General features: G+C 41.0%; 1 protein-coding gene across 4 annotated transcripts in view; it reads right to left on the bottom strand.

The window, feature by feature from the left end:
* DENND1A (DENN domain containing 1A) overlaps positions 1-16,346 on the bottom strand; it is a 1,402,774-nt gene that overhangs the window by 51,356 nt on the left and 1,335,072 nt on the right. For all 4 annotated transcript variants that reach the window (XM_082262893.1, XM_082262895.1, XM_082262894.1 and 1 more), the window contains one exon: positions 2,360-2,448. In XM_082262893.1, the coding sequence (XP_082119019.1) occupies positions 2,360-2,448 (89 nt within the window). The remainder of the gene's footprint in view (positions 1-2,359; positions 2,449-16,346) is intronic.

The raw sequence follows: 16,346 nt of genomic DNA, 5'->3' as shown, positions 1-16,346 counted from the left end.
GGTATAGGGAAGATAGGGATGCAGACAAATAAGTATCACTTACAGGTATGTAGGATAATTTGTTTAATTTTTGTGTATCATCTGAGGCTATTCACTTCACTGGGTTTATGAGCGGGATTATAACCACTTTAACCCTTTCAATACTGGAGCAATATTTTAATTTTTCCCACACACACAGTTGAGAAGAATATTTTGATTAAAGATTATGTAACCCCCCCCCCCCCACAAAAAAAAAAAAAAAAAAAAAAAAAAGCCACATTCTAACGGTGGTGGTCCTGTAGAATAAAGCTGTATTTTCAACTTTTTTGTTGCATGATATTTAGGCAACTGTTTATCAAAGCACTATTTTCAGAAAAAAAAATACATTTACATAATTTTAGCACACAAAAACAATGCAATCTTCGTTTTTTTTTTTAACATAAAAGTCGAGACTGCTTCATGTGAATAGATACCAGAAATGTCATACCTAAAATAGACTCAAATTGTCCACAAAATGGTTAAATGTGGCGATACCTCAACATTTTCCATAGATAATGCTTTAATAATCTCTACAGATCATCAATTTAAAGTGGTGATAGTCTGTATTCAGATCATTTGTCCCAGGGCGCATACTGTCCTAAATATAAAGTTCTAGTAGATGCACTGTCAAGCTGCAGCAGCTGTCAGAAATTGAAAGACTGCCGTTGCACCTGTGCCCTCTGCCCGCACCTAAATGTCAGAGCCCCATGCACCAGGGTTAAAACTTGAACACCCAGTGTTCAAGGGGCCTTAGAAGGGAGGCTTAGTGGGACTGGTTGCACTCCTGGAGCGAAGAATGAGGTATTATTCCTTTTTCCTCTAGCCCTAGGCAAAGACAAACAAAAACAAGCATTTAAAGTGACACTAAACTGTTTAAAAAAAAAAAAATATTGTATTCTATTCAAGTATGTATTGTATTCTTAACTTGCTCTCAACCTCCTCCACATTTCATTAATGGCTGCTGTAATCTGATTACCTATTAGAGGGATTATAGCCACCCTCTCTTGCTCACTTCGGACATGGCATATGGACTATGGGATTTGTAGTGTGCATAGAGTAATCTACATGACCACAATTAATGTGCACTCCGCGCTACAAAAAAATGGGGGGGGGGGGGGTTATGGAACTCAAGGAGAATGTTACAAGAATTCAGAAAAAACACAATAAGAAATACATTTATAAAAATAGATTGAAGGGCAATAAAATAGTGGATGTGTATGATTTATATTGGAGTACGAGGATATTTTCAGTGTCACCTTAACTGTAGCAACTCTAGTATTATTCCTTTCACTTTGGAACACATGGCGATACCCAACAAATGTTGAACAATCTGCGTGTACGTATGCAAGGTGAGTACAGGGACCAAACACTACAGGGATTGTTTCTGAGCAGACCAAGAAGAGGGTCCTCAATTTTCTCTTCCTTGAGCCACAGCCACAAGATTCCGACAGCTGTGAACCCAGCAGTGCTAAGAGCTGAACTCTTCCAGGATCACATTACCAAGAGAAAGAATGATGACTCAATCTTCCTCTTTTCTCCACATCAATCATTCTGTCAGGAATTTCTGTGGTCGTGGGAAGCCCAATAAGCACAGCAGGAGATGGGAGAGAGCACCTTCCACATTATGAAGATGTGATCGGAGGCTTTACAGCCACTCAGATCACTTTAAAGTACAACAGAACCTGCAGAACAAACTTAAAACAAGTTTTCTGCTGTTACTGTAGTTTTGACTCTGTTCTAACATTTTGACTTTCATGTGGTACACAGTAAAAGGGTTAAAGCTTAACTTTGCACACAAAGACATCCATTTAAATATATTTCTTTAAAAGCCACTACAGGCTGCAGTCAGAAAACTACAGTGACCAGTGATCTTGCACAATGAGACAGAGAAGCAGCAACTTGCCTTTATAAAAAGAAACTCCTTCACAGATATGGAACACAGGATACCAAGTAGGAATGCACATTCCTCTTGTATTCAGACAATCTATGTCCAGCCTGGATTTCAACATTCCAGCTGTATGAAATGCACTGTGGCCTATTAATACGGTTTATTCAATTTGCGTAAAAATTGTGCCACCTTTTACAGTGGATGATATAGAACACAAAGTGTTATTACTAGTGCTTGGAATTTACCACTGTTAAATTTTGGCACAGGATGTGAGTCAGGTACATTGTGAGTGTCAGCATTAAATGAGAGTAAGAGAATCCTTCTTTAGGTTCCCAGCAATAAGAATCTCCAGCAAAAAGGACACAATGTACTAGTTGGGACAAGCTTGCAAAGAAAAACACTGTGCAAACCTCCCATGGTATACCAAAGACAAGGATAAATCTTGGCACTTACTGGTCGGGGCTGGATATAGATGTCCTACGGCTTTCCACAACTGCATTGCTTTTGGGACGTCGAGGAACATTGGGCCTTGGAGGGCGCACCTAGATTAAAGAAATAGATAAATGAATTAGATGTGTAAATCATTATACGACACAGACTGACTGGAAAACAACAATTAATCTATTCAAAAATCACAGCATAGACAATAAACACCTTACATGGCTACTTAGTAATGAAGGTTTAAAAAAAAGATACAAGGCCATCTTGTTCAACTAATATAAAAAAATAAATAAATAGAAAACCTCCATATACAGAACCCTATACCAACACCTGATCCAGAGGAAGGCCAAAAAACCTATATAAAACATGGTTCACTTTATTCTACAGGAGGAAAAAATTCTTTCCTGATTCCCCGAAGGCAAGTGGATATTCCCTGGATCCACAATCTTTGGTGGTATTATCTATAAGCTTTAGAAGCCTCTTCTGTGGAGGTTAAATATCTTTTCTTCCAGACGTAAAGAGTGGCCACTTGTCCTCTGTAATTATTATAAAATGAATAACTCTGTATCAAGTTCGCTGTATATACCACCTATGTATTTATGCATGAAGATCACATCCTCCTCTAATTGCCTCTTCTCAAGAATGAATTCAGTTCAACTAATCTTTCCTCATAGCTGAGCTCCTCAATGCCTGTTATCTGTTTGGTTGCCCTTCTCTGCACTTTCCCCAGTTCCCCTATTTGAGAACTGTTGGCCAAAACTGAATCACATATTCTAGGTAAAGTCTTACTAATTTTGCAAAGGGGCAAAATTATGTCTCTCTCTCTCGAGTCTATGCCAAGACAGATTTTTGATAGCTGTAGAAACTAAAGCTTGGACTTGCCTTCTCTACAATTGACTACCCCAGTCATATTCCTCCTACATTGTATGATGACTGCACAATCAGTGTGAATTACATAGTTACATAGGGCCTAATTCACAAAGTCTAAGCAGAAGAAATAGTCATTCTACATTTAATTACTTCCAATTAAAACAATTGAGGCCTCAACTAGGTGAACATGTGAACGGAAAAGTAGAAGTAGAAATAGGCGAATATGCATTTATGAATTCCAAATCGGCATAGTCGCGGTTCCATAACTGGCAATTGTCAACAAGTTTCTTATATAAAACTGCACTGCAGTATTTAGCTATGATCATGTGTGTACATGTATGCCAATAAATATGGGGTGTGCTCTACCTCGTGTGTGGCTATTTATTTATATTACAATTATTGTACATAGTTTGTTTTCTTCTTTTGCTAACGAATGCTGTTCTGAAGGATTGTTACAGAGTAATATATGCAATTCCATGAGGTTACATATCTGTTATGTGTTCATTTTTTATTTCATGTTACATTTATTTTTTAATTATCTATGTTCATTCTTTAATCTATTATGCAAGTCTAATTTTACTTGGCACATTGGCTTAGTGGTCTGCGCTCATGAGCAAAAAGCTCTTGGGTCATGAGTTCAAATCCCAACCATGCTAACACCCTGCATGTTCGCTAGCTAGTGTTTGATTATTTTATTTACACACAATAATATTTTTGCTAATAATATACCATTGCATGCAAATTATGGAAACAACCATTCTGATGTGGCAGTGGAAATTAGGTATTCCCCTATTTTCAGCATACTCTGCTGTTTAAAATTTAGGAAGATGATACCATGCTTGGGATGGAACCCATGGTCTGAGTCTTTCTAGGTAGGAGTGCTACCCACTAAGCCATTGAGATGAGCACAATTATGCTTTGAATATACAGTAGTACCAAGATTAATGAATGAACATAGATCAAGAGAATCTATATTCCCCTGAACTACAAATGCAAGATCATTGCTAAATCCCCAAAAATTAGATGTGACTTGTTTTGCTTCTTTTGCTCATATTTATATTATCATTGATGTAAGAATTATATATCTCTATTCTATATATATATATATATAACTTCTTTTATGTCTCATTCATATATTATGAAAATGTTGAGTTCTATTTATATATGTTCATTCTGTAATCATGGTACGTCTTTATATTCTAGGTATAAGTGTACTCGGCTAGCAGGTCATGAGTGCAAATCCTACCCATGCTACCACCTCCCTAGAATTGCAATGGCAAATGCATATGTGCTTTGACGAACGCATAAGTGCCATCAGCGAGAAACAAATTGTATCACACTGATGGCAAATATGCTTTCGCCTACGCACATATCCACTTGCCAATGAAACTTTTGGGAGGCGATAGGTAGCATAGGTGGGATTTGAACCCATGACCTGACTGTTGCTAGATAAGAGCGCTAATCATTAAGCCACTGTGTTGATCAGATTTATGCCTAGAATATACAATAATACCATGATAAAAGAATAAACATATATACTGTAACTGGAAGTCAACATTCTTGTTACACCCACTTGTGGCAGGCAGCACAACTCCACTTCACAAAGCTAGAGCTCCCTGGACACAATTAAGAGCTACCCCTAACTTTCTAAATGTTACTGAAGTGGATTTGTATTTTAAAAATGTTGTTGCAAAGCAAACAAGGATTAGAAGTATTTAGCAACTAGTTCATTTTAGGTGGCTAAAGGTAGCCATAGACTATATAAACTTATTGTAAAAGCTCTGTACAATCTCCTTTAGATTTACCAAAACTACAGTATCTCACAAAAGTGAGTACACCCCTCGTATTTTTGTAAATATTTTATTATATCTTTTCATATACTGAAGAACACTGAAGAAATGTCACCTTGCTACAATGTAATATAGTGAGTGCCCAGTTTATCTCACGCTGCTGTGGCAGTCCCAAGTGCCCCTACAGTGCTCATCAGTGCCCTATGGTGCCACTACAGTGCTTATCAGTGCCCTACAGTGCTCATCAAAGCCCATCAGTGCCCTACAGTGCACATAAATGCCATCAGTGCCCATCAGTGAGTGATCATCAGTGCTACTACCGTGCCCTATTAGGGCTCATCAGTGCCCAATAGTGCACATCAGTGCCCATTAGTAAGTGCTCATTAGTGCCACCCTATCAGTGGATCCTCATTAGTGCCCGTCAGTGCCGTAAAATGTGTAAAAAAAAAAATGAGTATAAAAATGCATTTTTATTTTCTTTACACATTTTCCAAAAACTTATGGAAAAAAATGTAATGTTCAAAAGATTCATAATGCTTCATAGAATATTCATTGGGGTGTTTGCTTTCCAAAATGGGGCCATTTTGTTAGAGTTTCTATTGTCCTGGTGCTCCAGGGCCTTCAAAAGCGTAGTAAATTACACATCTAATTTTGTGACAAACTATTTCATTAGAACACCTGGTGGTGCTCCCTGCACGTTGGGCCTCTAAATGTGGCTAGGCTGTGAAAAAGTCTTACACGTGGTATCGCCATATTGAGGAGGAGAAGCAGGAGTAGTGTTTTGGGGTGTAGTTACAAGTATGCATTTGTCATGTAAGAGAAATACCTGTTAATATGACTTTTTTTTGTGAAAATAAAATTTTAATTTTGTAAAGAATTATGGGGAAAAAATGACAACTTCAAAAAATTCACTATGCTTTTTACTAAATACCTTAAACTGTCTAATTTCCAAAAAGGGGTAATTTGGGGGGTATTTGTACTTTCCTGGCTTGTTAGTGTCTCAAGAAATGAGGTCGTCAGTACATCAGGTGTGATAAATTTTCAATGATTGGAACCATAGTTGTAGACTCTATAACCTTCAAAAAAACTAATATGTTCAATTGACTTGTACAATTTTCCTTTAGATTTACCTTAAACTATGTGGTGCATGGACCGGCCTAATTGGATACAATTAAAAGTTGTTAGTTTTGACCTCATATTATATGTTTTTTGGTAAATCTAAAGAAATATTGTACAAGACGATTGAACATGTAGGGCAAGCCTAAATAAGATACACTGATTTACAGTGGGTACGGAAAGTATTCAGACCCCCTTAAATTTTTCACTCTTTGTTATATTGCAGCCATTTGCTAAAATCATTTAAGTTCATTCTTCTTCCTCATGAATGTACACATAGCACCCCATACTGACAGAAAAAAAAAAAGAATTGTTGACATTGTTGCAGATTTATTAAAAAAGAAAAACTGAAATATCACATGGTCCTAAGTATTCAGACCCTTTGCTGTGACACTCATATATTTTACTCAGGTGCTTTCCATTTCTTCTGATCATCCTTGAGATGGTTCTACCCCTTCATTTGAGTCCAGCTGTGTTTGATTATACTGATTGGACTTGATTAGGAAAGCCACACACCTGTCTATATAAGACCTTCCAGATCACAATGCATGTCAGAGCAAATGAGAATCATGAGGTCAAAGGAACTGCCTGAAGAGCTCAGAGACAGAATTGTGGCACGGCACAGATCTGGCCAAGGTTACAAAAAGATTTCTGCTGCACTTAAGGTTCCTAAGAGCACAGTGGCCTCCATAATCCTCAAATGGAAGACGTTTGGGACGACCAGAACCCTTCCTAGAGCTGGCCGTCCGGCCAAACTGAGCTATCGGGGGAGAAGAGCCTTGGTGAGAGAGGTAAAGAAGAACCCAAAGATCACTGTGGCTGAGCTCCAGAGATGCAGTCAGGAGATGGGAGAAAGTTGTAGAAAGTCAACCATCACTGCAGCCCTCCACCAGTCGGGGCTTTATGGCAGAGTGGCCCGACGGAAGCCTCTCCTCAGTGTAAGACACATGAAAGCCCGCATGGAGTTTGCTAAAAAACACCTGAAGGACTCCAAGATGGTGAGAAATAAGATTCTCTGGTCTGATGAGACCAAAATAGAACTTTTTGGCCTTAATTCTAAGCGGTATGTGTGGAGAAAACCAGGCACTGCTCATCACCTGTCCAATACAGTCCCAACAGTGAAGCATGGTGGTGGCAGCATCATGCTGTGGGGGTGTTTTTCGGCTGCAGGGACAGGACGACTGGTTGCAATCGAGGGTAAGATGAATGCGGCCAAGTACAGGGATATCCTGGACAAAAACCTTCTCCAGAGTGCTCTGGACCTCAGACTGGGCCGAAGGTTTACCTTCCAACAAGACCATGACCCTAAGCACACAGCTAAAATAACGAAGGAGTGGCTTCACAACAACTCCGTGACTGTTCTTGAATGGCCCAGCCAGAGCCCTGACTTAAACCCAATTGAGCATCTCTGGAGAGACCTAAAAATGGCTGTCCACCAACGTTTACCATCCAACCTGACAGAACTGGAGAGGATCTGCAAGGAGGAATGGCAGAGGATCCCCAAATCCAGGTGTGAAAGACTTGTTGCATCTTTCCCAAAAAGACTCTTGGCTGTATTAGATCAAAAGGGGGCTTCTACTAAATACTGAGCAAAGGGTCTGAATACTTAGGACAATGTGATATTTCAGTTTTTCTTTTTTAATAAATCTGCAACAATGTCAACAATTCTGTGTTTTTCTGTCAGTATGGGGTGCTATGTGTACATTCATGAGGAAGAAGAATGAACTTAAATGATTTTAGCAAATGGCTGCAATATAACAAAGAGTGAAAAATTTAAGGGGGTCTGAATACTTTCCGTACCCACTGTATGTTATTTTTACCAAAGAAATGTAGCAGTATACATTTTGGTCAAAATGTATGAAGAAAAATTACTAATTTGCTACATTTTAAAACAGAAATGTAGAAAAATGCATTAAACAAGATTTTCTGTCTTTTTATATTTATAGTGAAAAAAAATAAAAAAAACCCAGTCATGATTAAATAACATCAGAAGAAAGCTCTATTTGTGTGTAAAAAAAGGACAAAAATTTAATTTGGGTACAGTGTTGGATGACTGAGTAAATGTCATTCAAACTGTGAGAGTGCTGGAAACTTAAAATTGGCCTGGTTAGGAAAGGGGTATAAGTGCCCAGTGGGCAAGTGGTTAAAGTATAAAAGCAAAACTTTTTTTTAGTTTTGGATAGAGGGGAGATGGATTAGAATACCTTTCAGTTTTTATTGCTGTCTGTTCCACTGTTAGGGAGATTTGCCCTGCTTACCATTATCATTGAAAGTGAAAGTAAAAGAACATCCCAAATTCTGGGTTATTCCTAGTAATGTAACAGAGGGAGAATCTTCTTATGGGGACACTAGTTCTGGTGACCTGGGGGTCCCAAAGAGGTTCCTTTAATTTGCAGGGATTTACCCATTTACACAAGCCTGTCTTTACAGCAGTTTGTGAAAGGAACAGGTCTTTGTCATTAACCACTTCCCAACCGCCCGCCCCCTATTTACTGCGGCAGTGTGGCCCTCCTGCGCAAACCGACGTAGATCTACATTGGTCGCGCCCCTGCAGCTAGGGGGTGCGCTCCCACCCCCACTTGCGCAACTGCGGGGACTCCGATGCATGGGGCAAGCGGCTCAGATTGCCGCCTGACACCCGCGATCGCTCCCCGCTGAGAGAGAAGAAAGGTCAGCTATTGTAAACACAGCTGACCGTTCTTCTCCCTGGAATGATCACAGAGCCCCTGTGATCCTGCTATATAGGATCACAGGTCTCTATGTTAATTTCACAAGCCACGCCCCTTACAATTAGAATCACTCACCTAGGCTCACATTTAACCCATTAATCACCCACAGTGTTAACTCCTTCCCTGCCAGTGTCATTATTACAGTAACAGTGCATATTTTTAGCACTGATTACTGTAGTAATGTCACTGGTCACCCCAAAAGTGTCAAAAATGTCAGTTAGGGGTCCGATCTGTCCGCCACAATGTTGAAGTCCAGCTAAAAATTGCAGATCACCGCCATTACTAGTAAAAAAAACAATAAAAATGACATAAATCTTTCCCCGTATTTAGTAGACGTGATAACTTGTGTGCAAACCAATCAAAATACGCTTATTGTGATTTTTTTTACTAAAAATGTGTAGCAGAACACAAATTGGCCTAAAATGTTAAAAAATTTAAATTTTTTAAGAATGTCACATAGCAGAATGTGAAAAATCGTTTTTGTTTTCAGAATGGTTGCTCTTTTTTTAATTAGAACGCAAAAAATAAAAAATCGCACAGGTGATCAAATACCACCAAAAGAAAGCTCTATTTGTGGGGAAAAAGGAACATCAATCTTATTTTGGTACAGCATTGCACGAGCGCGCAATTGACCATTAATATAACGCAGTGCCGAATCACAAAATATGGCCTGGTCATTAAGGGGGGAAATCTTCCAGTCCAGAAGTGGTTAATACAAAACAAAATAAGTAACCAAAAGAATCAAGAATTAAGGTGGCATGCAATTTAGCAATGGATTTCAATTATTTTTTTGTTTATCTTTTGCTGCTTGGGCATAGTCAAGTGCAACAGTTTTGAAAGTGTTATTGACAGACCTATCGCTGTTTTTCACAAAAAGCTACTCTATCAGCTAAAATAAAACATTTCTACAGATATTTTAATAGGTGCCTACAGCAGCCCCTGAATCTTGAGATATACTAATGGATCTACTAAATGGTGATTGCAATTTTCTGATGATCACTACAAAATCTGGTTTTGTAAGGTTCTATTTATGGGCCAACTTATGCCTCGTACACACGTTCAGATAATCGTACGATAAAACTCGCTTTCGACCTGATCGCACGATAATCTGATCGTTAGTAAACAGCTTTCGACAGCCGATCACGACAGTTTGTCCAATAAAATCCGAAGGGACAAACAGGAAAATATCTGTTGTACGATAGCCTAGCGAACGACAATCGTTTCATCAGTACAGTATGCGTCCGCTAAAAATCAATTGACAAAGACCGCGCATTATCAGAAACACTAAAATAGCATGGAAAAAGCCTGGCTGCCATTGTTTTTGTTTTGCACCATCTGATACGTAGCTACGCAACCAGGAAGCTTTTTCAGAATCGTACGAAAAAAATCCTACGTTTATATGCATTGTTGAATTCGATATTAGTATCATGCAACAAAATGCGAATGATAAGTCGTCCGATTATCTGAACGTGTGTACGAGGCATTAATGGGGATAATTGGGGTTGATTTACTAAAATTTGAGAGTGCAAAATCTGGAGCAGCTGTGCATGGTAGCCAATCAACTTCTAATTTCCGCTCGTTCAATTAAGCTTTGACCATAAAACCTGGAAGCCGATTGGTTTCTATGCAGAGCTGCACCAGATTTTGCACTTTCCAGTTTTAGTACATCAACCCCACTGTGATTTAGAATTAAACCTTCTAATGTAACATCTGTCTAGCCTTAGTTAAATTATCTTCAAGCCATTCACTGCTGTCACGTGGTTGTGTGCTAGTAATATCTCTAATAAGGTTTGATACCACCTGTCATATATTTTTAATTAGCATCTTTCCTTCTTTAAGGACACCTAAGCCCTACACGTGTCCTCAGGGGAAAAACAACATCTTCAGACATTAAGTAACATGATCAGCTTTTTTATCAGTCAGTACGCCCTGAGCATTTCATGCCATGGACATTTTATGCCATGAACACTCGAAATTTGAGGTGTTTTAGTGAAGATTTACAATTAATAACCTGAATAAGATTAAATGTAGGCTAGGTCATGCTCAAGAAACCGGTGTTTAGTAGATAATTATTTGAAATGTGTCCACGCACTGTGGGCTGGTTTGCATTTAGTAGCTTGCATATATTTTTCAGACTATTGTAATAAAACAAATAATTTATTGGAAGCCTTTTCATTTAAAAGTTTATTTAGAAAGCAGTGTATGCGACTTTCACCAAAAATTCTCTGGTGGAGAGTTAAACACTGTAATTTAAAATACATAGACCTAGAAGATTCTCTTGCAAAGGATTTTTGCTTAATGTCAGCCCCTTTTTTTGTTTTGTATGCTAATTTTTTTTTATCTGTTTTATATTTTAAGCCAATCACGTTGTCGGGGGGCATCTGCTTGCACGTTGGCAAGGTAAACATTCATAGATCACATTGGCGGTATTTAAAATAGGATGAATGACCATCTATAGATTGTTAATTTGCACAGCAAGCTACAGAAGAAACCTTAAGACCTGGTTCACAGTGATGCGATTTCAGATGCAACTTGGATCTCACTGAATCACAAGATAATGGAAATAACATTGCAACGATACCCCTTCACATCCATACAGTGCAGCTGCAATGTGATTTTGGAGAAGGGCCCTGCGCTACTTTGGTTTGGTGCAGTGTGATTTTGTGGTCCATAGACTTTAATAGAAATGCATCAAAATCACATCTACATGCATTTTTTGATGCATTTTGTGTGTGATTTGGCACCTGCCAGCATCCTAACAACTGTCAGCATCAGGAATATGTCATTGGTTCTAAGGAGCCAGTACCCGCCCTCCTAATGCCATAACGATGAGTCATCCCTGTTGTCAGTGCTAACGGCAGAATGTAAATAAACAGGCCGACATAAATTTTGTGGAAACGAGGTGTGGATCTCCCCCCTAATCCATATCAGACCCTTTGAGTCTAGTATGGATATTGAAGGGAACTCTCCCCAGAACCATACCACACCACATGCCCTCAACAAAGCACCATGTCGATGATGACAACAGCCTCTGCTCACAACTCTGAAATGGTGGTTGTGGGCGTGGGGAGGGAGCTTATCGAATTTTGGAAGGTCCCACCCTCCCATGTGAATATGGGGTGCATAGTACCCCTACTCGCTATTTGTCTTCAACTAGGAGATATTATATATATATATATACACACACACTGTATATTTATGTATTTTGTTATACTTTTATAAAATGAAACAATAAAAACATGCATCTTCCAGCACGATACCAGTCTACAGCAGCTAGTGTTTTGGGCTGACACCCCATTGATCAACTACCAACATGCGCTCAGTATCTGGGGGGGGGAGGGGGGCACTATTGAAGGAGTCCCCGCAAAAAGAAATAATCCACCCAAGGGATCCTCTGTATCCCCAGGAAAGCGTGTCAACAAGGGGAAATGAATGTGTACCCACTTGCTCCCCAGGGTGTGCACATTAAGTGTCCATCTTCTTCTTGAGGTACTGTGTTTAAGGGACCTTCATTAGGCATGTAACTATATAATACGTGGGTTCTCCAAAAAGCTTCTGCACTTTTTTAAACTCTGTTAAATACAAAAAAAGTATGGAAACTTTCTGAAGACCCCTCATAGTTCAAAAGAAAACACACAGATACACTTTAAAGTTAATACTTAATCTTATTAAAATAAAATGTACCTTTCTGGGATCCAGCACTAAGGCAATCATTCTGTGTGCTGTCCATATCTCAAAAAAAGGGAGTAAGGCCTCTTTCACATGGCCGCTCCGTTTTTTTTTCTCCGCTCCGGCATTTTTTTTTTTTTATCACGGACACGGATGACATTTGTGTCATCCGCTCCGTATGTCTGCATATCATCCCATCCGCTTGCGGATGATATACGGACATAATGTATGTCTATGGGGATTGTGGATGTCAGCGGATGACACCGCTGACATCCGATTTTGCATCCGTTCCATTTTTTAAACGGAAGAAAAATAGGGTTCTGTTCCGTTCCAAAAAACGGAACAGAACTGAAAGGACGCAAATCGGATGTCAGCGGATGGTCATCCGCTGACATCCGCAATCCCATTGACATGCATTATGTCCGTATATCACCCGCAAACAGATGGGTGATATACGGACATACGGAGCGGCCGTGTGAAAGAGGCCTAAAAGTTCCCCCTTTTTTCTCTCTTCAAGAAATGTGAGGGACCCCAGGATTAGATTTAACCCAAGCAGTTTGTTTCATTTTTTGCACACATTTAAATGCCCATTTTTGGCCTGAGGATTACTTACAGTGAAAGCTCACAAACATTAAATATTTTCTGAAAGCAAAGAACCTACAGAATGAAGTGATAATTTAAATTTTTTATGTTGCAGTTTGTTTTTATTCTAATGCATTCTATGCATTAGAATAAAAAGCCTTCTGTGTGCAGCAGCCCCCCTCAGCTCCCCTAATACTTACCTGAGGTATCTCTCTGTCCAGACATTTCCAGGAGTGTTTCAGCCGTCTAAAGGCCCGTACACACGTACCGATCGTCGGCATACAAACGTCGGTGGACGAAGGATCTGCCGATTGTACGCGTGTTAGTATGGTGCCTCCGACAGATGTCTGCGCACAATCCGCGGACAAAAGTCTTTCTTGCAAACATGTAAATTTTTGTATGCCGACACCAGAACGGACGATTGTTCGCCTGTCAGTACACAATTCGGCCGACAGACCGCAGATTTGCAAGACTGGGCATGCTCAGAAAATAGAAAACACAGGGAAAGTTAACCATTACATGACATCACTTCTGCAGTCGGCGGACAAAATTCTTGTGCTGTCCTTGTGCTGTCTTTGCACTTTTCAGCAGACACCGACATCCCGGGGAGAAAAGAGGAACATTTGTATGCCGACCATCGGTACGTGTGTACGGGGCTTAAGATTCTCCCTCCTGATTGGCTGTGACACAGCAGCGGCGCCATTGGCTGCCATTGCTGTCAATCAAGGGATAGGGAGGGGGACCGCTTTGGGGCTCCATGTCTGAATGGACACAGGGAGCTGTGATACAGCTCGGGTGCCCCCGAGGAGGAGCTAAGAGGAACTGTTGCTGTGTCTATTCCCCCATATCAGGAAGAGGGGACAGACCTGCACCTGAGCCTGCTGGAGCTGCCTTCAGAGATTGGGTTGAGAGAGTTGTTGAGTCTTCATGGTCCGGGCTGAGAGACCTTGGCCTGTGTGAGGATCTGGGACTTGATCACTGGGAACTGTGAGTCACCAAGCAATTGGTGCCAGAGTAGCCACCTGCCAGGATGTGGTGAGCTAAACTACATAACCTAACCTCCCACCCCATATGGTTACCCAAAACAGAGACTGCTCCTACTTAGCGGCTTAGCCTTTGTGATCTGTGAACACTCTTAAAGTGACAAAGCACCACCAAAGAAGGGCCCTACTGAAAGCCAGCCAACATTAACTACTAGGCACAAGGTACTTTCTACCACCTCCAGGGATACATGATAAAAACGTGTACACCCCCCTGCTGTTGGGGTTGTATGCATTAGGTATACACCAGTACCATTTTGATTCTTCAGGTTGAGGTTGTTTACAGGCTTTAGTTACTACGTTGTAGGTTAATTTTGTATGGGTATAACCTTTGAGCGCCAGCTAGTGAATAATAGATCCTTTCACCCTGTATAGCACCTTCAAGTCTGTGTAACCACATTTAGTGATTTATCCCAGATTTGTTCGTATTGCCCTAATACATTTGAATAAAATCACTTCCAAGTTGCTGAGGTCTACTTTCTGTGAATTACTAACTGATGAATGGCTTAAGAAACCTTAAGCCCCCAGTTGTATATGACTAGTATACTAGTTAGTAGGGATAGACCGATTATCGGCAAGGCCGATATATATCGGCTTCCGATATGCACTTTCCCCAATATATCGGTATCGGCTCAGAAACTGGCCGATATTTTTTTAACATCATTCTGCCTTCTTAGGCCACCTCCCGCGCCTTGGACAGCCTCGTCTGTAGTCGGGACTAGTCTCGCAGGAGTGTATCACAGCCATACACCCACCCACAGCAGCCCGGTGCCAGCCAGCCACCCACATCCACAGGCCCTGTACCAGCCAGCCACAGGCACTGTACCAGCGAGCCAGCCAGCCACCCACAGGCCCTGTACCAGCCAGCCAGCCGCCCACAGGTCCTGTACAAGCCAGCCACCCACAGCCCTTGTGCCTGCCAGCCACCCACCCACCCACCTCAGGGTGTCAGACAGACAGCCACCTACCACAGGGTGCCAGACAGACAGCCACCCACAGACAGGGAGCCAGACAGCCAGCCACCCACCCACCCACAGGCCCTGTACCAGCCAGCCACAGGCACTGTACCAGCTAGCCACCAGCCAGCCACCCACCACATGGTGCCAGCCACCCTCCCACCACAGGATGCCAGACAGCCAGCCACCCACCACAGGGTGCCAGCCAGCCATCCTCCACAGGATGCCAGACAGCCAGCCACCACAGGGTGCCAGCCAGCCATCCACCACAGGGTGCCTGCCAGCCAGCCATCCACCACAGGGTGCCAGCAACCAGCGACTCATCACAGGGTGCCAGACAGCCAGCCACCCACCATAGGGCGCCAGCCAGCTAGCCACCCACCACAGGGTGCCAACAAGCTAGCCATTAAGCATTAAACAAAAATTAACTAATTATTTGTAGGGACACAGGGATCCTAATACTCTCTTCATGAATTAAGCATGAAAGTTGTACCATGCAAAATAAGTACAGCACAAAAGGAAACAATTTTCATCTATTATGCTGAAAAAGTTTTTTAGATAAAGTACAGACAAACAAGTTTCAATAAGCATCTTTTGCAATATGTCCTTCACTGCCAACATCTTCTTTTGCTGTAGGCGGATTGAAGAAGAACTTGGTAAAATTAGCCTTTTCAATTTTATAAACAAATATAGAAACTGTAATAAGGGATGCATTTACCACCACTGTTATAATTCCTGCCTAACAAGGGTTTTGTGGTTCCCTGAAAACAGGAAGTTATTTAAATACAATTACGTATTTTTATTCCACAAACTAGGAATACATGAAGCATTACCCAAATAAGGAGGTACGAGGTACTGTACATGGACAGTTATAAAGTAGATCTAAATCATGTCTGTATGTAATTTTGTTTCTACAGCACTGTATACAAGCAATTGCTTTATTTAGAAAATAAAAAATCAGTTTTCACCTTTTTCATCTCTTTTTACATCTGAGTGCTGCTGATCTCCTCTAACCACTTCCCGTGGACATGTATTTGCTCCAGCAGCAGCTTCATGTCATTGCTCAGACTGATTTCCTGAGCTTATGGGCTCTTTCACACGGTCCGCCTCCGTAGGCGGATCCGTGCTGCTCAGCGGGGATCGATCCGCCGATCCCCGCTGAGCCGGCGGATGACAGCTCTGTCTCCGCTTGCAGTGCAGAGAGGGAGGTGTCACAGCTCCCGCTGCTCTCTATGGGGGATCAGATG

The sequence above is a fragment of the Pelophylax lessonae genome (assembly GCF_965119305.1).
Source record: "Pelophylax lessonae genome assembly, chromosome: 7".
Lineage (NCBI taxonomy): Eukaryota > Metazoa > Chordata > Amphibia > Anura > Ranidae > Pelophylax > Pelophylax lessonae.
This window is presented reverse-complemented; position numbering and strand designations above follow the sequence as displayed.